Source organism: Jaculus jaculus, chromosome 1 (genome assembly GCF_020740685.1).
Source record: "Jaculus jaculus isolate mJacJac1 chromosome 1, mJacJac1.mat.Y.cur, whole genome shotgun sequence".
Classification (NCBI taxonomy): domain Eukaryota; kingdom Metazoa; phylum Chordata; class Mammalia; order Rodentia; family Dipodidae; genus Jaculus; species Jaculus jaculus.
Window position 1 is genome coordinate 56,807,388 of NC_059102.1, and position 23,495 is coordinate 56,830,882.

Sequence of the window (23,495 nt, forward strand, 5' to 3'; positions counted from 1 at the left end):
GTAGGAGGTAGGGGTGGTAGGGAGGGAATTACACAAAAGTTATGACAACATGAGTCAATTCCATAGAAACCCTCATTCTGACTAGCATTCTACAAGGAGGAGGGGCGACAGTCCGGACGGAAGGTGGAAAAAGCTTAACCTTAAAACCACGGACTCTGACGGGTAAATCCATCCCAGGATTGGGTTGCCCCAACAGTGAGCTTTTGGCCAGCGAGACCCAGAAGGTCAAAACAATGTAGGCCATTGCCGAAACACTTGATTACCTGGCGAAATACTTGATTACCCTATTGTTGAAGACACCACAGGCTGTGGTCACAGGACATTAGAATATCATGCTGGGACCAAAAGAGAAAGTAGCTCCCTCCCAGCTAGTCCTCATGGTGCTGGACAGCCTTACCAGAGCTGTCAGAGGACAAGAGTCACCAACAGCATGAATAAACAAGGATGCTGCAGACTACAAAATCAACCAGCTGCACAAGAAACACACACTTCTGCAAATCGGCACACAGCCTCTACAGGTCAGCTGCTCTCTGATAGGACATAAGGCCCATTCGGTGGGAGAGAACTCATATCTGGTATTGGAAACCAAGTCAGGATCCCATGGTCAGGAAGCCTAGACTTCAGAGAGATGCCTCCACTGCTCTCTGTAGAGGAAGAGTGGGCCCGCATACCAAAAATCTCTCAAATAACTTCGCATGCCCCCTTTAACCCAAGCTGCTCTCATGCTTGGTTGGAGAATGTTTGATTTTACAAATGGCAGAGGAAATGGAGGACAGCCAAGATCCACTGACAAGTCAAGAAGATAGCCAACTGCTCGCCATGAGACTTTACATCTCTACCACAGCTGCCAGGGCCCAGGAGAAATTGCCGAGAAAGCAGCAACATGAACATGGCTCTTACTGCTAGCCTGACAACCAGCTTCAGGGTCTCAGGTAGAGACCAAGTCTTAAGGACAGAAATACAGAGATGAGCTATAAAAGAAAGCCAATAGGGTTAGAGAGAGGGCTCAGCAGCTAAATTGCTTGCTTGCAAAGCCTAAGTGTTCAATTCCCCAGTAGCCACATAAAAGCTAGATGCACAAGGTAGTGCATGCATCTGGAATTTGTTTGCACTGACTAGAGGCCCAAGTCCGCCCATTCTCTCTCTACCTGCCTCTCTCTCATCGATAAATAGTCACTGAAATGCTCTGGCCTCTTCCACATGCATGCACATGGTGCACACTTATCCGCACAAACATCAATTAACACACACACACATCATTTAAGTGCGTTAACATTTGGTTTGATATTTGAAAGAAAAAAAGCTATTGTTGAGATTTCTCCACATCTTAAATTTAATTTTTTTGTAAATCAACTCAATATCCTATATTGTCACTATGAAATACACACTATAAGAGTAACTGGATGAGGAAAAATGTTTCAGGCCTTCACATTTTTTTGGTTTTATACAAATAACCAAGACATAGAATTAGGCTGTTTACCTTCCCTTCTTTTCTTTTTTCCTGAGGTAGGGTCTCACTCTAGTCCAGGCTGACCTGGAATTCACTATGTAGTCTCAGGGTGGCCTCAAACTCATGGCAACCCTCCTTCCTCTATCTCCCAAGTGCTGGGATTAAAGGCATGCCATGCACCACCACACCGGGCTTACCTTCCCTTCTATTATTGGTAGAAAACAAATTGGAAATTGCCAAAAAGGATGTTCTTGTAAAGGAATGTGATAGAAAAGGTGTGTGAGATCATGTGATAATAGCTCTTCTCCTGCTTCCCAGTCTCCTTTGACCCCCACACCCAGAAGGCTGTACACCCATAGAGCCCACACTGCACCACGGAGAGGTGTGGCCAGCAAGGTGTATAGGAAGCAGACAGCTGAGGTGCATGCTCTGTAGAGAATTAAAAATAATACTGTGTGTCAATCTGCTTCTCGGTGTTACCATGTGCCAAAAACTGTGAACAACACAGGTAATAAAACAGCCTCCCTCACCCTCACCCTGTACAGACAACAGGTCCTGTACAAGCCATCTTTGTGTGTGCGGGTATGCAGGTACACATGCCTTGTACACACACAGAGGAGGCCGGGGTTGAGCGTCCTCCTCTCTCTCTCTTCCACCTGCTTGTGCCTGTGACTGAGTCTCTCTCACTGATCCAGGAGCACTGTTTGCAGTCAGACTGGCTAACCAGTGAGCCCAGCTCTCTTCAAGACTGGGTTACACTCATGTGTGGCCACACCTTGCTTTATATATATATATTTGAGAGTGACAGACACAAAGAGAAAGACAGATTGAGGGAGAGAGAGAGAATGGGCGCGCCAGGGCTTCCAGCCTCTGCAAACAAACTCCAGACGCGTGCACCCCCTTGTGCATCTGGCTAACTTGGGACCTGGGGAACCGAGCCTCGAACCGGGGTCCTTAGGCTTCACAGGCAAGTGCTTAACCACTAAGCCATCTCTCCAGCCCCACACCTTGCTTTTATATGGGTGCTGGAGATGGAACTGTGGATGTCCCCGGTCCTCTCAGGCCCTCACGCTTGTGCAGGAAGCAGTCTACCCACCCAGGCATCTCTCTAGCCCCTCCGACCAGCTCTAGGATGCCGGGAGTCTGGCAGCATCACCAGGGCATTTTGCTGTCCTCTCAGCTGCTTCACGGTGTGTCAGTCCTGAAGGTCTGGCAAGACCCTCAAAGGCCTGGAGCAGGCACTCAAGACTCATCACGGGGGCTGGAAAGATGGCTTAATGGTTAAGGTGTTTGCCTGCAAAGCCTAAGAACCCAGGTTCGACTCCTCAGAATCCATGTAAAGCCAGATGCACAAGGGAGCACATGCAGCTGCAGTTTGTTTGCAGTGGCTAGATGCCCATTCTCTCTGTCTGCCTCTTCCTCTCTCTCTATCTCTCTCATAAATAAATAAATAAAATATGTTTTTTTAAAAAAAAACTCATCAGGACTGGAGAGATGGCTTGGTGGTTAAGACACATGCCTGCAAAGCCTAAGAACCCAACTTCCATTCTCCAGGTCCCACGTAAGCCAGATGCATATGGCGGCACATGCATCTGGAGTTTGTTTCCAGTGACCAGAGGCCCTGGCATGCCCATTCTCACTCTCTCTATTTCTCTCTCTGTCTCTAATAAAAAAATAAAAATAAATCTTAAAAAAAACTCATGAACGAATCAGCAGAACTTTTTACACGTGGTTTATAACAAGTGGAGACTCTATGCTCTATTCTTCCCTCCCTTTTGTATCTAATATGGTGTTAACAAAAACAGGGCCAGCTCTCTTCTGCTATGCATTCCTTTGATTTTGATCCTTATTCATATAATGAGGAGCACTTAACAGACCTTAGGAATGTGAATCTTGAAGAATTTGAGTATCACTCTCCATGTATTTAAACATTCTGAAAAGCAACTAATTTTATATCATATTCACATTTACTTACCAGAAAACTATAAGCCAAAGAGCAAATGTAAATTGAAGGGATTTTGGCCACCAGCCCAAAGAAATCAAAGCCTAAAGTTTTCAAAACCTGTGGTCTAATTATCTAATTTTCAAGCATATTACACAAATTCCCCAAAGACTGAATTATTTACAAACCTAGTGCTGCTGTGTCATGGCACAGGTAATGTAACAGCCTGGTAACAGACTTCTTTCCACCTTCAATCCAATTGTGCAGCAGTCACTAGAGTGAGCACACCAGCTCGTCAACAAGTGTGTCAACTCATTCAGACCTAACTGCACCCAGGTAAGAATGGAGAAGAATCTATAAGAGAACTGGGGACCTACACAACTCTCCCAGAGGCTCCAGGAGATCTGCCGTTACAGCCTCTGGGTCTCCTTAGATGCTCTTAGACTGCAACCAGCAGGTGGAGAAAACAAGCCCTTAGGGTGCCCAGGGCCTGCCTTCTTCTCCTGGTCTCCTGAGTCAGACTGCCTGCTCTCCGGTGTCCCAGGTTCCCAGAGGCCAGCTCAACTTTCTCCTGGAGTCTACTGTGCTTAATGACAGTATTCTATAAAAATGGGTATTCCGGGCTGGAGAGATGGCTTAGCTGTTAAGCGCTTGCCTGTGAAGCCTAAGGACCCCGGTTCGAGGCTCGGTTCCCCAGGTCCCATGTTAGCCAGATGCACAAGGGGGCGCACGCATCTGGAGTTCGTTTGCAGAGGCTGGAAGCCCTGGCGCACCCATTCTCTCTCTCCCTCTATCTGTCTTTCTCTCTGTGTCTGTCACTCTCAAATAAATAAATAAATAAATAAATAAATAAATAAATAATTTTTTTTAAAAAAATGGGTATTCCTCTGCCTTTCCTCTCACCATCTACCTGGGCTAAGTGTACTGAAGCAAGTGCCTGTCACCTCTGTCTCTTAGCCACAGAACAGTATCACCTTTGCTATTCAAGCTGAGAACATACTAAGAGCAGAGATTAGAACAGGAAGCAATTAATAAGTTTTACTGAGATGACTGCTTATCTAGAAACTCCAAAACAAGCAATTACAAAATATTAAAATTAACAGGTTCCTAAGAATGACCAGATATAAAATACATACACACGCAACCATAGAATACGTGTAAAAGAATTCTTCCAGGCACACAGAAGTTAAGCCTCTGTACTTCCCCTTTCAGAAACCGTATTATGTGGCTGCACAGACTGGCTCAGTGGTTGAAGGCAAGCCTGCGGCCTGGAGTTTTGATCCCAGCACCCTTGTAAAGCCCCCCCCCCACACACACACACCTCTAATCCCAAAGTACCTACAGCAATGGGAGGCCTAGTCAAGAGAATTCCAAAACTCACAGGCCAGTTAGGGTTTCCCGGCAGAAATCAGCAGAGAGAGAGCCGGAGACCTTGTCTCATATAAGGTAGACAGGACCAAGGTTGTCCTTTGATTTCCACATGTGCATCGTGGCACAAGCATACCCATACCCACAAACAAAACCAAGTTATGGTTATTAGCTCTAGTAGTCCAAAGCAAGTCCCCCATCTATTTTCCATCCTCTTTCCTGAGGAAAGAAGTCACGTTAAGATATTTAAAATTTCAGGCTGGAGAGATGGCTTAGTGGTTAAGGCATATGCCTATGAAGCCTAAGAACCCAGGTTTGATTCTCCATGTCCCACGTAAGCCAGATGCACATGGTGGCACATGCATCTAGAGATCATCTGCAGTGGCTAGAGGCCCTGGCAGGCCCATTCTCTCTCTCTCCCCCTTTCTCTCTGTCTCTAATATAAATAAATAAATATTCTTAAAAAGTATTTAAAATCTAAGGTTGGATGGGCTGGAGGGATGGCTTGGTGGTTAAGGTATTTGCCTCCAAAGCCAAAGAACCCAGGTTCGATTCCCTAGGACCCACATTAGCCAGATGCACAAGGGGGTGCATGCATCTGGAGTTCATTTGCAGTAGCTGGAGCCCTGGTGTGCCCATTCTCTCTCTCTCTCTCTCTCTCTCTCTCTCTCTCTCTCTCTTTTCCCCTCCCTCTGTCAAATAAATAAATAAATAAAAATAAAATATATTTTTTTTTTAATTTCGGGCTGGAGAAATAGCTTAGCTGTTAAGCACTTGCCTGTGAAGCCTAAGGACCCGGGTTCAAGGCTCAATTCCCCAGGACCCACATAAGCCAGATGCACAAGGTGGCACATGCATCTGGAGTTTGTTTGCAGTGGCTAGAGGCTTCAGAGTGCCCATTCTCTCTCTCTCTCTCTGCCTCTTTCTCTCTCTGTGGCTCTCAAATAAATAAAAATAAAAAATAAATAAAATAAAATATTTTAAAAGTATATTTAAAATTTGGTAGATCCTTATAAATTCCTCTATGACTGCTTGTGAGCACTGTCGGCGTCTCCTTCACGAGGAGAAAGCCAGTCAGGGTCTATCCACACACAGGCAGCGGCCAATTACCAGTTTGCTCTAGAAAGGGGGAAGTGAGGCTAGTTAACCTTCCAGTGACAATGTGGGCTAGCTATGAGATTGCCCAGCATGGACCACAGGACTGTCGAGTGTGCCTGGCTGAGGTGAGAAGACCAACCAGGAACTTCAGGCAAGCCCAGTGCTTACCAGGAGTGGACATGAGCAGATCCACACCATCCTAGTACTTGACCTTGGTGCTGGGTGCCCGAAGCAGCAAACACCCTGACCTAAAGTAGACTTCACTTTCTATTGCCTCTTCCCGAACATGTATTTTTTTCTGCTCCCAAGATCCACTTTTACATTTGTCTTTTAAAATCATATTCTAATTGGGGTGCCACAGACTGAGACCCAAGTAACCACCAGCAGAAATCCCGAAGGCTGACCGTGCCTCACTGCAGCCAGACTGGCAGCCTAGAGACATCTGGTGCACTAGCTTCAGAACAGCCATCAAGAGGCCGCCTGAGTTGGCTAAAGGAGATCCCATGCACAGCTTAGGGTCCTCCCATATTTATTTCTGCTCACTTGATATGCACCTCTCCCTTGTCAACCTGGTACAACATGTTTATTTAAGAGATAATGTTGCCGTGGAGGAGTGCACAAGGCAATAAACAGCTTTTGCAGGCAATTAAATGCAGAAGTGAAATTGAGCTGCTGGTCAGCTGAACCAGCCATCCATCGTTGAGTTTGTTCCAGTGTCACAAATGTTATTCCTGTTTCCCAACAAGACAGGAATCTGTGATTGGGCCACAAATCTCTGCAGGCTGGAGACAGACCAAAAGGTTAGAGCAGTGCCCGCTTGCGGAGTTCTGGAATGCCGTCCCAGGAGGTCCTCCCTCCCTCTATCCCTCTCGTAACAGTTTGCTCTTAGTAGGTACTGAGCCATTCTGTCATTCCCCGTGACTTGTCTGATTTTACAGTGGGATGTGCAGAAGCCTCACCTCTACAAAAAAGCCATTGGATTCTTTTTTTTTTTTTTTTTTTTTGAGGCAAGCCTAATAGACTGAGTTGTTTTTGTTTGTTTGTTTGTTTGGATGAGAGGTAGAGAACAAGAGCAAGAGGCAGAATTGGCAGACCAGGGCCTCTGGCTACTGTAATCAAACACCAGACAGGTACCTGCCTTGTGTGTATGTGCAGCCTTGCGCATGCATCACCTTGTGTGTCCGGCTTATGTGGGTACTGGGGAGTCGAACACAGGCCCTTAGGCTTTGAAGGCAAGTGCCTTAACCACTAATCCATCTCTCCAGCCCTTGGATTCTCTTTTAAAAAATATTTATTAGAGAGAGAGAAAGGGCACGCACATGTGAGCACACATTCTGGGGCCTCCTTCACTGCAGGCACAAATTCCACATGCATGTACCATTTTGTGCATCTGGCTTTACATGGGCTGTCAGGCTTTGCAAGCAAGCACCTTTAACCGCAGAGCCATCTCTCCAGCCCCAGATTCCTTTTACAATGTGTGTGCGTGTGTGACCATGGTTGTGTGTGCACAGGCCCATGCTGTGTGTGGATACATATGCATATGTGTGTGCCCGTGTGTGGAGACAAGAGGACAACCTCAGAAACACAGTCCATTTTTTTCTTTTGAGACAGGGTCTCTCATTGGCCGGGAGCTTGCCAATTAGGTTACACTGGCTGTGTAGTGAGCCCTGTAAGTCTTGCTATCTCTGTTTCCCCTGCTCAGAGATTACAGGCACATAGCGCCATGCCCAGCATTTTATATAGATCCTAGAGATTGAATCTGGGTCTTCATGCTTACAAGGCAAGCACTTTATTGATTAAGCCATTTCCTTAGCCACCAAAGGCAGTAGATTCTTTATACAAAAACTAAATGTGGGCTGGAGAGATATCTTAGCAGTTAGGGTGTTTGCCTGTGAAGCCAAAGGATCCAGGTTCCATTCTCCAGGACCCATGTAAGCCAGATACACAAGGTGGCACCTGAGTCTGGAGTTTATTTGCAGTGACTAAAGGCCCTGGTGTGCCCATTCTCTCTCGCACACGCACAAATAAATTAATAATTTTTGTAAATGCCCTGGGACTAAAGAGAGGTCTCAATGAGCAAAGTGTTTGTCATGTAAATGTGAGGACCAGAGATTGGACCCCAAGCATCCGCATAAATGTTGGGCATATTATCATGCACCTGGAATCCCAGCACTTAGGAGAGGATGTGACAGAGAGTGGATATGCGAAGGGGAAAGGGAGGGAATTATCATGGTTTATTGTCTACAATTATGGAAGTTGTCAATAAAAAAAGTCTATTTTAAAGTAGTATAAGGATTCATTTGCACTGGTAAGACACACACACACGTGCTCCCACACACAAATAAATAAATAAACAACAATTTTAAAGTTTGCAAGAATATCCAAGCCGTATTGTACGTCTGAGTGGAACCTCCGCGGTCAGTCAGCCAGTGAACACAGCCTGGCCCTGCCTGCAGAGGACAGTCTGGGCTGAAGAAAGGGTTCAGTGGGTAAGAGCACTTGGCAGCTAGCATCAGGGTCTCAGGTCCTGATTTATCAAATCCGTGCACGGCCACACATGCCTGTAACCACAGTTCTATGGGATGCAGAGACTAGAGAATTGCTAGGGCCGGCTGGGCAACAGTCTGAAAACAGCAGCTCCAGGTTCAGTGAGACGCCCTCTCAAGGAAATGAAAGCACAAGAGCGACAGAGGAGGAAACTCAATGTTCCATACACACATCTGCACACACACATGTATACGCCACACCTGTTCAAAACCTAAAAAAGAGTAGAGTCTCTGAGAACTCATCATTATGTTATTAGTAAATTTCACCTTGTACACAGAGCACAGAATGTGTAGACATAGAATGTGCTTCCAAAAGCCTAGCTTTCATGGTCTGCAATGCACCTAGGCAATATGGTTCATCCTACTGCTAAGCTATATACTTTTATAGCATGTCAGTGCACTGAATACTGTATGCAATTATAAATTATCAAATACTGTATGCAGTGATGTTTGTGTATTTGAGTATATATAAACATAGAGGTTACATATATATTATATATTATACACTTATTATATATTACATATATAATGTGTATCAAAAAAATAAGGGAGGGAGGGAGAGAAGGAAGCCACGCATAGTGGCACATACCTTTCATCTACACCTGGGAAGCTGAGGTAGAGGAACTGTCATGAGTTCAAGGCTAGCCTGGAGCTACCACATGAGTTTCAGGTCATCTTGGACTAGAATGAGACCATACTTTGAAAAATAAACGGAAAAGGAAGGAAGAGAGAGAGGGAGGGAGGGAGGAAGGGAAACATCATTTGCTCCCTAGGGAAGTAGGAAGGACTAGCAACAACAGATCTGATTACTTGAGTTACTGAGAACAGCGTCAAGCACAGGACGGCAGGACCTACTGCTGCAAAGGAACTTGTGAGATGAGAATATAACACAGGCTGCACCTGGCTAAAGGAAGGAGGCTCACACCTGGGCCTCTGGGGAAACAAGCTCATTCACATGACATATGTCTTTGTGTCTCTCCTGGGGCTAGTGCAATATGCAGCCTTCCACCCTTGTAGGTCAAGGGGAGACACTAAGCGTCGAAACCATCCATGTCTCCTGAGGGCTAAGGAAGCTCACCAAGGTTTTCCCTTGCACTCTGGCTAGCATGCATGTGTATATCTGAGTGAAGCTTCTCGCAGCAGCAGACACCTGGAGGACATCACTGTCCTGGGCACCTCACGGGGTAGCTTTCCAAGACCAGGTACTACCAGAAAGTGCTCATCTTCCCAGGCTTGACCCAAGCTAGACATGGCAAGAACCAACATCACCATGCCAGGCATCACCTGCCACCTCAGGGGCTCTGACCTCTGGTTTAAGAGACTTCTGAGTGCTGTACAGTTGGGCTTGAGATGGCTCCTTTCTTCAGGAAACTTGAGATTTGTCTCCTCTCGCCCTTTATCAATGGAGTCAACCGGCTCACAGACCACCCGCCTATGTTGTCCTCCAAGCTTAGAAGCAGCCCATGGCGCAGCACCTCTGTGGGAAGAGCTGAGATTTTAAGTCTTTAAAATATGTCTTTCTCCTCTCAGGAGTTTCCAACAAGGAATCAATCTAAAATCTGCTCCAAACCATCAAATCTACCGTGCTCTGAAAGGCCTGAAGAGGTTGAATTTGAAGCTCCATAAATTATCACATTTCCTTTATTGTCATAATACTTCCCATTTCTAATACAAATACTATTCAGGAGAATAAGCTAACATAAATATACTCGTAAGTCAGATTACTGAGTGTAGCAAGAAAATCCAAAACAGGGGAGAGACTTGAATCTTAGCAACTCCCCCACACACACCCAAAAAGATAGGAAGGGGCTGGAGAGATAGCTTAGTAGTTAAGGCGCTGGCCTACAAAGCTCAAGAACACATGTTCAACTCTGCAGGTCCCACGTGAGCCAGACGCACAAGATGGCACAAGGTCACAAGGTCACACATGCGCACAAAGTGGTGCACGTGTCTGGAGTTCAATGCAGTGGCTGGAGGTCCTGGCGTGCCAACTCATTCTCTCTCTCTCATAAGAAAAAAAAAAATAGAAGAAGAGGGAAAGAAAGAAAGAAGTGGGGAGGGAATTACCATGTTTATTGTGTATAATTATGAAAGTTGTCAGTGAAAACAAAAGGAAAAAGGAGGCAAAATGAAACCATTGCTTAGAGGAAATTTTCAATTCATATTTTTTAGAATTGGGTTTAAGTCCAGACTAAAAAAAAAAAAACAAAACAAAACAAAAAACCTTGGCTAATAGACGTAAGAACAGTGTTTGCTAGAGGCTGGCTGGTGAAGAAAGTGGGGAAATGTTGATCAAAGGCTCCACTTTCAGTTACAGAATAAGTAAATTATAGAACTCTTATTGTACAGCTTGATGATTTTAGTAAATGATGCTAACTACCCCAAAACACCAAGAAACTGAATCTTAAGTGCCCCCCCAACGAAGGTGGTGACTCAGTGACTTGCTTGTGATAATCACCACGTATCATATACATACATCAGATTACTATGGTGGACAGCTTAAATATTTACCATTTTGTCAACTGTACCTTAATAAAGCTGCAAAGCCAAGAAAGGGTTAAAAAAAAAGGAGGTCACGGACTTGTACTAACTCCCAGACAGATGCACTGTGTTGGGATCAAACCCTAGCTCTGAGATTGCCTGGGTGTGCAATGCATCCCGGGTGAGAACAGGTCTCGCAGAATCACAGCATCTTGTGAGGGGTGGGCACAAGCCTAACACCCCCTCGGAACGCATTCCTATGGCATACTCTATGTGGTCACCTAGTCTTAATGCTTCTGGCACCTTGAATCTGCTGCCAATACAATGACCTAATGGAAAGGGTTCACCTGAGGAAGCAGAACTGTTCCTGACAAGCTCTTTCCCTGATAAAGGAAAAACACTCAATATTCAGGGCTCTTGACTGCACACTATTTTAAAAATAGATGCTCGTAGTATGAAAGACAGATCACCATTCCTAACAAAACGTGCAGCCTACACTGTTGCCCTACACAATGGTGACCTCGTTCCTTCTCTTTATTCCATGCACACACTTTCCTTCCCAGTGTGTCAATTTTCCAGGAAGATCACTGCCGTTCAGAAAACCGCACCTAACACTTTCTAAGTTGCTCTGCAGTGGGCAAGGATGGAAGAAGTAGGGGCCTTATCCAGAAAGTTAGTTGTGTTTCTAACTCTGGCCAGCTTGGTATTTATACAAAATGACAATAAGAAGAGCAAACACTAGAAATGTATGCATATTTGCTTATAAGTGCCTGGAACCAGCCGGTGGGGTTAAATGGCATTATTACCACCAGTGAAAACTTCCTGTGTGTTGCACACTGTGCCTACATGTGTGTGCTGAAGTTAAGCACTTGTGTGCTCGTGTGCATTCACACGCATATGCGTGTGCTTCACATACATATCCTGCTAACTCTCTGAGCAATACCATACCTGCCACTGGTTTCCGGCCTGCCCAGGCATGTAAGGTGCAGGGAGGCTCCGCAGGCTATTCTTCACAGGAGATCCCCCCAGGGGACTCCCCATGTCCCCGGAGGAGGGCTCTGCAGACAAGGCCATGGAGTACTGCGGGTAGTTGTACAGGTTGTTGTAGTAAGGGAACAGAGAGGGCTGGTAAAAGCTGCCATAGTAGGCGGAGTCGGACACCAGGTCAGATGTGTTCTCCACGTGCCCTCTGCTGGTGACAGCAGGAATATCCTGGATGACCATGCGTCCCTCTAAAAAGAAAAAGGGAAAAAGCACAGCTTTAATGTAGGGACCACAAGCTTGAGCTCTCAACACTGGCCAGGCTTCCCCTTCATCCTCGAGAGGTGCCAAAGATCCGGACATGTGAGAGACAAAACCATGTGGTGCTTCGGTAGCCAGGACAGAGGAAGGTTCTAGGGCCGGCTGCATGCTAGTGACACAGATAAAAGACCTCTGGCTGGGCACTTTTTATAATACCCAGTCATTTTAAATCACATAAAGCCTATGTCAACCTGAGGTCCCCACTCTCATGTCAAAAAACTGCAGACTGGGTTTGAGAGATTGCTTAGTGCTTAAGGCATTTACCTGAGAAGTCTAAGGACCCATGTTCAATTCCACAGGACCATGTAAACCAGATGTTCAAGGTGGTGCTTGCATCTGGAGTTCGTTTACAGTGGTTAGAAGCCCTGGCATGTCAACTCTCTCTGTCTGCCTTTCTCTTTCTCTCTCTAAACAAATAAATACATTTTAGGGCTGGAAGAGAGGGCTTAGTGGTTAAGTGATTGCCTGTGAAGCCTAAGGACCAATCCCAGTTCAAGGCTCGATTCCCCAGTACCCACGTAAGCCAAATGCATAGGTGGCGCATGCATCTGGAGTTTGTTTGCAGTAGCTGGAGGCCCTGGTGTGCCCATTCTCTCTCTCTCCCTCTTTCTCTGTTGCTCTCAAATAAATAAATAAAAATAAACAATTTTTTAAAAAATAAATAATTTTTAGAGAGAGGACAGAATTGGCACGGCAGAGCCTCAGCCACTGAAATTGAACTTCGGACGCTTGCACCACCTAGTGGGCATGTGTGACCTTGCCCTTGCCTCGCCATTGTGTGTGCAGCTAACGTGGGATCTGGAGAGTCAAACATGGGTCCTTAGGCTTTGCCAGCAAGAACTTTAACTGCTAAGCCATCTCTCCAGCCCAATAAGTGAAAATTTTAAACAAATAACTCAAGGTTAAATCCAGTTAGCCTGTCTGAATATTCTTTTTTTTTTTTTTTTTTTTTTTTAAATAGGGTCTCCCTTTAGCTCAGCTCAGGCTGACCTGGAATTCACTATGTACTCTCAGGATGGCCTTGAACTCTTGTCAACCCTCCTACTTCTGCCTCCCAAATGCTGGGATTAAAGCTGTGCACCACCACACCCAGCTGAACATTCTTATCACAAAACAAGGTGCACTGCCCCTTTGCCCCTACCTCTGGCAGGCACTCAGCAAGAGGCTGAGTTTAAGCATGCATCGTGCCCTCTTCCATAGTGGACACTGTATTCTGTAGGTGTCTGGAAGATGGCATGGGCAGAGGTAGACCAATTTCTCTTTAAAGGGGCGCTTGTAAACTGTTAGTGAGGCCCTGAAAAGGCCATAAAGACCCTCTGTCCTGCTCGCAAGGAGCCTATGGCGTAGGTTGGAAGGAACTACACCATGGGATTTCTAACCATGCTACCTTCCAGTCTCACAGCAATACCCACACCTCTGATGGACATTCTCAGTAAGGAAAGATTATCTGCAGCCAAGAAGGAATCAGAAACCGTCATGGAAATGAGCTCTTGTCTAGCATGAGAGCAAGGCCCTGGGTTCATTCTAGCCACCACACGATGAAGAAAAAGACAGCAGGGGAAGTGAGAGGAGGCAGGAGAAAAGCGCGGCAAGGACTGAGGGGCGAAGGCAGGAGGGGGGAGCGACGGGCAAGGCGCCGCATGGAAGGACTGGAAGGAAGGGGCAAGGTTCTGACCTGTAAGGTGGGGTGGAGCCACGCCAGAAAGCCTCCACCCAGCTGTCAGGACTGCCTGGGATGTAACAGGAACGAGCGATCGAAGATTCGGGAGCTCGAGGACACCACTGTGCTTGGGGAGCTTTGCCCAAGGCGAGTTCTCAGCATAAGTGAAGGAGAGATGGGAAGCAGGAAGACCCACGAGGGAGCCATCCAAGATCAGGCAGAGACTGCAGGAGACTGCAAACACAAGGACAACCTGGCCGAGGCGCATGTGGAACACGAAGCCAACAGAGCCAGAGGTGTGACGGGACGTGAGGACTCGGGATGCATGAGGAGATGAACAGGAGAGGAAGGGCTGTTCTGTTTAACCTAGACACAGGCCACAGGAGGGCACAGGCTGGAGGCTGACTGTGCCTAAAAGACCTGGGCTCTTGGGAGCCACTGAGACTGGAAAGTGCATCACAGGCCAGCAAGGGCTGTACCAGGAAAAGGGGAGGAGCCAAGATAGGAATCAGAGAGCAAGGAGACACTGCCTGGCCAAGGGGTCCAGCTGAGGGGTCAACTGCTGCTCAGGGCCTGCAGCACAGGCCTGGAATGGCCTCACTGCCAAGTCAGCACCGGCTCTCTTGGGAGAGGACCTGAATCCGCCCGCTACGGGCTCCTGTGATTTCTTCCCCAGTTTTACCTGATTTCTCCCCTTCGTCTCTCCTGACTTCCCTACACTCCTTTTTCTTACTTAGAACAACCATTTGCTGACATGACTGATAATCGTTTGTTTCTAATTCTTGTGTTTTCAGCGTAGGGTCTTTATTGTTTATCTGACTAGAAAAGCAATACAAAAGTCTCGAAAGTGATAGCTCAGATAGCTGTCTAAATCAGAAAAGGAATGATGATGGGATCCCATCACCCAGTCCTAAAAGTACTGGTGGTTCATTCCCACACAAGCTCAGACATTCGTGTAAGGCATGTTAAGTGCATAACCCCGTTCCTACAGTGGAAAAGTCTGGAGACCCTCAGGCGTGCCCTTCAAAAGCAATATGAATAAAACAATACAGCAGCAGGAATGGAAAGAAACCGAGCCCCCAGCCTCCAGCCCTCTAAGATCAGGGCGCAGCTCAGCTCCTGAATTTCTGTAGCATGGCCAGGGTCAGCACCTCCCCTCAGGCCTCAGTTTATCAAGGAAAAAATGATGGCAGTAATAACTCAAGGTAACAAGAAAATGACTTCAATAAACGGCATAGTAAACCTCAAATCAAATGCTAGGTCAGGTCAAAACAATGATGTGCTTTGCAACAGCTGCCTGTAATTAATTAATATCCACTTAGCCATATTTGATTTCTTCTTTCAAGTTATTCTGAGCCTTAACAATAAATTGACACATGCGTTGGAAAAGTTCAATTTCATACAAAGATTTAAATAAATTCATTGGGGCTTTGCAAGAGAACATATCTACAAATTTTACACTCAAAATGGTTAAGCACTTTCAAGAAATTCAATTTTTACAAACACTGTCTGCAAACTACTACCATTTTGGGGGTGTATATGTGTTGCTAGAGACTGAACCCAGAGCCCAAGTGCATACTAAACAAGCATTTATACCGCTGAGCTACATTCCTAGCTCATAAATCTGTATTCCAAATGTACAAACTGAAACTCTTGGTCACTGTAAAGCACACACAGCTTTATGACTCTCAGCTTTAATGAGCATGCTATTACTACATGAAAAGTCCCCAAGGTGACAAAAATGAGTGTCCAGGGACAACACGTGCCTCTTCTGGAGATTTAGCATAGTCTGATCCCTGAGTCAGTGGCAGAAGTATAATACAAGAACCTGTAGCAATACAATTAATTTTTATCTACTTTTATTTTGAGGTGGTGGGATAGAACACAGGGCCTCACACACACTATGCAAGCTGTTCTACCACTGAGCTATGTAACTAGTCCTTATTTTTACTTTTTATTTTGAAACAGGGTCTCATTAAGTTTCCAAGATTGTCTTGAACTGAGTATGTAGTCCAGATAGGCTTTGAACTTGGGTTCCTCCCGCTTTAGGCTACCAAGTAGCTAACCTGTGCCAACAGGCTTGGTTAGAATATAGATTCCTTTCTGAAAACTTATTTATTTATTCATTTATTTGAGAAAAAGAGACAAAGAATGGGCATACTAGGGCCTTCAGCCACTGCAAACAAACTCCAGACACATGTGCCACCTTGCGCATCTGGCTTTACGTGAAACCTGGGAATTGAAACTGGGTCCTTAGGGCATCACAGGCAAGCACCTTAACCACTAAACCATCTCTCCAGCCTCCGCTTAAAAAACAAAACAAAACACTAATAATAATAATTCTTTTAGTCATCACACAGAGATTCAGTTCAAAAACAATTTGTTTTAGCTGATCCTCATCCCCCACCTCTCCTGCCTCCCCTCAGATCTTCTCCCTTTCTATTTACATGTCACACGTGCCCTTTTGATTGACCCTCGCCCCTCTTCCTACTCATCTCCTCAAATCACTCTTGTTTGCCATCCCACCTTTACAGGCACACATGCTTATACACACCACGATCTGAGGGCCACCTATCAGAGAGAACATGTTATTTGGTTTGTCTGAGTCGTGGGGTCACTTCACTTAATATTCTTCTTTCCAAGTCCATCTTCCTGAAAATTTCATTTTTCTATACTGCTGAATAGAAATTCTATTGTGTATATATACACCACGTTTTCATTTTCCATTCATTGTTGATGACTATCTAGGCTAAGTCCAATCCGTAGCTATTGTAAGCACATCAACAATAAACATGAATGGGAACCAACTCTGTGGTGGTATGCTGTCCTTAGGGTACAGGCCCAGGAGTGGGGTAGCTGGGTCATATGGGAGGCCTCTTTCTTTCTTTGTTTCTCTTTCTTTTTTTTTTAGGTAGGGCCTCACTCTAGCCCAAGATGATCTGCAATTCACTTCACTATGTATTTTCAGAGTGGCCTCGAACTTATCCTCCTACCTCTGCCTCCTGAGTGCTAGGATTAAAGGCGTGTGCCACCACACTTGGCTATTTCTGATTTTTTGAGATACCTCATACTGATTTCTATAATGGCTGTACTAGTTTGAACTCCCACCAGCAGTAAGTGAATGAGAGTTCCTCTCTCCCTAAAGCACTGCCAATGTCTGTTGTCTGTTTTCTTGATGGTTGCCATTCTGATGAATGTCACAGGGTACCTCAGAGTGGCTTTAATTTGCATAAAGTGCAGATTATCTGAGTCCCAACACCAGCCTGCTGAGTCAGATTCTGGGAGGTTGGACCCAGCACAGAGTTTGACAAGCACTTACATGATGCTATTGTGTTCCAAAACTATTCTGAGGACCCAAAACAACTGCTCCTACCATAACCCTAAAGTAGGCAACACCACCATGCCTCTGGCTACATCACTGTGACATTCTTAACTGGCTATCAAATAGGAGTATTCAAATGAATTCCATCATGTAAAGAGTTGGACTTCTATCTAAATCACTACAACTTAGACCCTAACTTATACATGTATGCTGCTTCCCCAAAAGGCTCTGATTGCCTGGCACATACCCACTTTCTTCACTTATTCTAATCACAAAAATGTAGCTCATCTCAAGTATTTATTTCCATTTGAAAAACATTTAAGCACATATTTTATGAGCATGTACTCAGGGCAACCCTATAATGTCAAACTTTAATAATCCATACGCGGGGGGGGGGGGTTACTAGAAAGAGAGCTCAGTGTGGAACCTGAATTACAATCCCCAGAACCCACATTTTAAAGGGTATTCATGATAGTGCAAGCTTCTAAGTCCCAGTGCTAAGGAGGTGGAGGCGGGTGGATCCCTGGGGCTCACTGCCCCACCAGGTTAGCCTACTTGGTGAGTTCCAGGCCAGTAAGAGACCATTTTTTTAAAATACAGGGGCTGAGCCGGGCGTGGTGGCGCACGCCTTTAATCCCAGCACTCGGGAGGCAGAGGTAGGAGGAGCGCCATGAGTTCAAGGCCACCCTGAGATGACAGAGTTAATTCCAGGTCAGCCTGGACCAGAGTGAGACCCTACCTCGAAAAACCAAAAAAAATAAAAAATAAAATAAAATACAGGGGCTGAAGATATGGCTTAACAGTTAAGGCACTTGCCTGTGAAGCCTAAGGATCCAGGTTCAATTCCTTAGTACCCACATAACCCAGATGCACAAGGTGGCACATGCATCTGGAGTTTGTTTGCTAGAGACCCTGGTGTGCCCACCCTTCCGTCCTTTCTTTCTCTCTCTCTCTCTCTCTCTCTCTCTCTCTCTCTCTCTCTCACTCTCTCTCTCTCTCTCACTCTCTCTCTCAAGTAAATGTAAAAAAAAAAAAAAATTAACAATACAAAGGTGACGGCATCTGAGGAACAATACTTGAAGCTGTCTTCTGACCTCCAGGCACACATACACACATATGCACACATACTCACACATGTGCCTGGACACATATGCACACACAAGACAGCCCAAAAGGCTTCTGGATAATTCAAAGGAGAAAGTAATAAAGAAGTGGTTTATTCTTGACCTTAAGTCAATTTTTATATCAACATTTCATTCTTTAGTCATCAGATAACTACTTCTAAAAGTGTGGTTGAGATATTGCAATCACAATGAACTACTTTAAACATTTCATTCACTTTAAACATTTCATTCCTAAATTTCAATCTATTTGGTAAAAGTAAGCATCTAGTGAAAATCTTCCAAGCGGTAATCTAAGCGGCACAATGCCAGTACAGGCAGGTATCAATCACCAAGTGGATGAACGAGGAGTGGGGGGACGTCAGCAAGGCCTCTGGTGAATGATGAGCTGCGGCGGAAGCAAGCTGGAGAAGCGGTGAGCCCGCAAGAAAGGGCGTACGAACAGTTACAACGACAGAAAAGAAGTCTGTGCCAGGGACAGTGACCAGACAAGCCTGGCTGGGGTGCACAACGCGCTATCCAACAGTGAGAGCTCTACTGCAGGAGGCTTGTGTCGGATGGTCTCTAAATTCCAAGGTACTCTGTTCGTTCCTGTCTCCAGGGACAGGCCAGCCACCAGCTTCCCTTTGGATTCTTGCCCAGGGCTTACAGCTCAGGCCATACACACTCCAGCTTGAGTGAGAACCTAAGTAGGGCATACCCCTCTCTCCACATCTGCTACAGCAGGGTTCCTGCATGGGTCCCCAAAGAGTACCAATGATCATTTTCCCTAACGTGGGGATGTCAATGGGGTTAGTAAGTCAGGCTAAGGCTGATCATTGGTGATAAACTTCAAGTTTAGTTTTCTTTCTTTTTTTATAGTGAGTGTCTCACTTTAGCCCAGGATGGATCTTACTATGAAATCTCAGGCTGGCCTCAAATTCACGGCAATCCTTCTACCTCTGCCTCCTGTCAAATTTAATTTTCTTACTACAACCTGAAAAATCTTTCCAAATAAGACTTATGACCATGCACAGTGGTGCACGCCTTTAATCCCAGCACTTGGGAGGCAGAGGTAGAAGGATTGTTGTGAGTTCAAGGCCACCCTCAGACTACATAGTGAATTCCAGATCAGCCTGGGTTACAGCGAGACCCTATCTTGAAAAAAAAAAAGAAATCAGCTAGGGGCTAGAGAGATGGTTTAGCATTAAGGTGCTTGCTAGCAAAGCCAAAGGATCCAGGTTCAATTCCCCAGGACCCATGTAAGCCAGATGTACATGGTGGCACATGTGTCTGGAGTTTGTTTGCAGTGTCCATTCTCTCTCTCTCTCTCTCTCTCTCTCTCTCTCTCTCTCTCTCTCTCCCCCCCTTGAAAATAAATAAAAATATTTTTAGAAATCAGCTGATAGTGATTTTCCATATACAAACAAGACAGAAACTAAACATACCCACTTTTTGTGACTCACAAAAAGAAAGAAAAACAGTAAGACCCAATAACCAACGCTGTAAACCTGCACTGAATGTGGCAACTGTCACCTGGCTGTGACTCCTCCTGCCAGTCCACAACGTCATGGATGTCACAGCAGAGACCTTAAATCGCACAAGCAATGCCAGCAAGTACAAAGTCAGAATTAGATTGAAAGAAACGCCTTAAGAAACTGGTTGAGCCGGGCATGGTGGTGCACGCCTTTAATTCCAGCACTCGGGAGGCAGAGGTAGGAGTATCGCCTTGAGTTCGAGGCCACCCTGAGACTACATAGTTAATTCCAGCTCAGCCTGGACCAAAGTGAAACCCTACCTTGAAAAACAAAAAAGAAAGAAAGAAAGAAAGAAGGAAGGAAGGAAGGAAGGAAGGAAGGAAGGAAGGAAGGAAGGAAGGAAGGAAGGAAGGAAGGAAGGAAGGAAGGAAGGAAGGAAGGAAGGGGAGATAGAAAGAAAGAAAGAAAGGAAAGAAAGAAAGAAAGAAAGAAAGAAAGAAAGAAAGAAAGAAAGAAAGAGAGAGAGAGAGAGAGAGAGAGACTGGTTAAAAACTCTTAAGCTAGTTTTCACTATCTCTTTCTAGACAAAAATTGACCAAGATTGCTTAATGACATTAGCTTAAAAAAAAAAACAGGCAGAAGAGCACCATGCCCAAGAGGATGTGGAAGCGTTCTTAACCAGCGGCTCCTTACAGCACTACCGCCTTGCAGGTCCTCTGTTGAGATGTAAATGGCAAGAGGAAGACGACGGACGCTCCTCAACCACACGGTACTGAACACCGAACCCAGGAGCCTTGCACTTGTGAGACAAGCATGCTTATTTCTGAATGAATTTCTCATTACACAGCCCACACTGGCCTCGAACTCCCGATTCTCCTGCCTCAGTCTCCCATGTGCTGGAATTATAGGCATAATGCCTCATGTTGAGCGAGTCTAGTGTGTGGCATGTACTACGGGCAGATACAGTCCTCAATTATGAGATAAGGAAGGAAGATCAGCTGAACTGGATCCAGCAGCTGGGAAAGGCAAAGGGACCTAGGGAGGAACACACGGGAAAACTGCTTGCAGGCCATCCCTCTCAGGCTAATGCTCCTGCGTGACGCAGTGCCTTCTCAACATCCCGTTTTCCATAAGGCTTCACAATCCTTCTGCTACTTTTTTGCACATACGCAGTGTGAAATATGATTCACTCTTCCATGAGATCAATACCCGCACATGATAAACACCCCTTATTGATCTTGGAGTATTATATGCTGGTCTCTAGGACTGTGGTATATTAATGGTAGTTAACCAGTAATTAATTTTAAGGTGGTTGAAGGTTTTCCCCTCTCTTCCCTAGTGTCCTGATTCCCAGAGTTGTTGCATTTTGAATCTTTTATGTCCCAACCTGGAATTACATCTTGCATATATAGTAAAAAAAAAAAAAAAAAAAATCGCAAAATGCTAGGCATGGTGGCACACACCTTTAATCCCAGAACTTGGGAGGCAGAGGTAGGAAGATCACTATGAGTTCGAGACCAGCCTGAGAGTACATAGTGAATTCCAGATCAGCCTGGGCTAAAGCAAGACCCTGTCTCAAAAAAAAAAAAAAAATCATACATGAAACCAAAATTTGTCACAATTTTGTCACATATTTGTCACATTTAAGTGTCTCAATGTTTTGTCTTTGTAACTCCACACCTTGAGGTGCCTGTCATACTTAGAGTCAGAATGTTATTAGTTATCAGTCAGGCAAAACTGTTTACCAGTAAAAATGACACTTCCAAATTATCTATCACCAATTAACCTGTACTCGATACTAGGAGGGCACAGAAAAAGTACAAGTCGTTGTCCTCATTTTTTAAGAAAAACTGACTTTTTAAATATTACGTCAGGCTGGAGAGATGGCTTAGCAGTTAAGACGCTTGCCTGCAATGCCTAATGACACAGGCTTGATCCCCCAGTACCCACATAAGCCAGATGTACAAGTGGCGCATGCATCTCAAATTTATTTGTAATGGCTGGAGGCCCTTGCATGCCCATTCTCTCTTCTTCTCTAAATAAATAAAATATAAAAAAGTTAACACTACATCATTTGAAGAAGGCATTTCATGGATCAAGAGTGACACTGAGACATCCTTACATGTATGAAAATTCTAATTACATGGGACTACTCTAAGAAAAATGTAGCCTTGAGGCTTCTCCATTCAACATCCAAATAACTGTGAAATTGTTCCTACATTCACAAAATCCTAGAGGCTCATTAATCGGGGCTGCCCTGCAGCAGGTGGCTGAGGCAAGAGGATTGTGATTTGAGATATGCTTCATTTATTAGCTTGTCTCAAAACAAGCCAACAAAAAAGGTACAAGTAGGGGCTGAAGAGATGGCTTAGTGGTTAAAGTGTTTGCCTACAAAGCCAAAGGACCTTGGTTCAGTCCCCCAGTACTCATGTAAACCAGATTAACAAGGTGGCACATGCATCTGGAGTTCTTTTGCTTCCAGTCCCGGCATGCCCATTCTCCCTCTCCCTCTCCCTCTCTCTCTCTCAAATAAATAAATAAAAATAAAATACTTTCATTAAATGGCACAGAAAACTCACTGGCATGGTTCCAGTGTCTGTGATGTAAATAATCTTTAAGAAATGACCAGAATGCCGGGCGTGGTGGCGCACGCCTTTAATCCCAGCACTCGGGAGGCAGAGGTAGGAGGATCACCGTGAGTTCAAGGCCACCCTGAGACTACAGAGTTAATTCCAGGTCAGCCTGGACCAGAGTGAGACCCTACCTCAAAAAAAAAACAAAAAAAAAAAAAATGAAAGAAATGACCAGAATGGAAAACAAAGGACCCTATCCATCCACATCTACCCTGAACTTCTTTTTAAATTTTTTTTTAATTTTATTTATTTATTAAGAGCAAGATTAAGAGAGGGGGGCTGGAGAGATGGCTTAGTGGTTAAGGCACTTGCCTGTGAAGCCTAAGGACTCATGTTCAACTTTCTAGGTCCCATGTAAGCCAGACACACAGTGACACAAGTGTTGCACATGCACGCGAGAGTGCACACGTCTGGAGTTCAATTGCAATGGCTGGAGGCCCTGGTGCGCCAATTCTCTCTCTCTCTCCCTCTCTCTCATAAAAATGTCCAATCTGGAGCCAGGTGTGGTGGCAGAGGCCTTTAATCCCAGCACTAGGCAGGCAGAGGTAGGAGGATCGCCATGAGTTCCAGGCCACCCTGAGATTACATAGTAAATTTCAGGTCAAAAACAAAAAATAATAAATAAATAAAATAATGAGAGAGAAAAAAATAGGTGTGCCAGGGCCTCTAGCCACTGCAAACTCCAGATGCATGCGTCACCATGTGCATCTGGCTTATGTGGGTTCTGAGGAGTCAAACCTGGGTCCTTAGACTTCAGGCCTTATCGCTAAGCCATCTCTCCATCCCCTACCCTGAACTTCTTAGGAAGGTGCATGGGTGGTGTTCAGGGGACAAAGGTTTTGTTTGTATGCATGCATCTTATCAGGTGAAATGCATGGTCATAAGATACTTCCAAGATTACTGCATTTCTTGGCTGCCCACCAGCACTAGATGGGAAGACTCTCTTACTGTAGACACCAGATGCTTCCATGACCAGACACGGAGAAATAAAACTGGATCTGAGCTGGAAGTGACTTCCTTGCTGGCTGCTGTCAGTGTTGGAAAGTGCTGTGCAGGCTTCTGGGGGAGAAAAGTCATCAACAGCCTTACCCCGCAGTAGACTCTGCACAACTGCC

At 45.2% G+C, this 23,495-nt stretch overlaps 1 protein-coding gene across 1 annotated transcript in view; it reads right to left on the minus strand.

Moving 5' to 3' along the window:
- Dmrt1 (doublesex and mab-3 related transcription factor 1) overlaps positions 1–23,495 on the minus strand; it is a 114,594-nt gene that overhangs the window by 55,385 nt on the left and 35,714 nt on the right. The window contains exon 3 of the mRNA XM_012947621.2: positions 11,834–12,117. Coding sequence (XP_012803075.2) covers positions 11,834–12,117 — 284 coding nt within the window. The remainder of the gene's footprint in view (positions 1–11,833; positions 12,118–23,495) is intronic.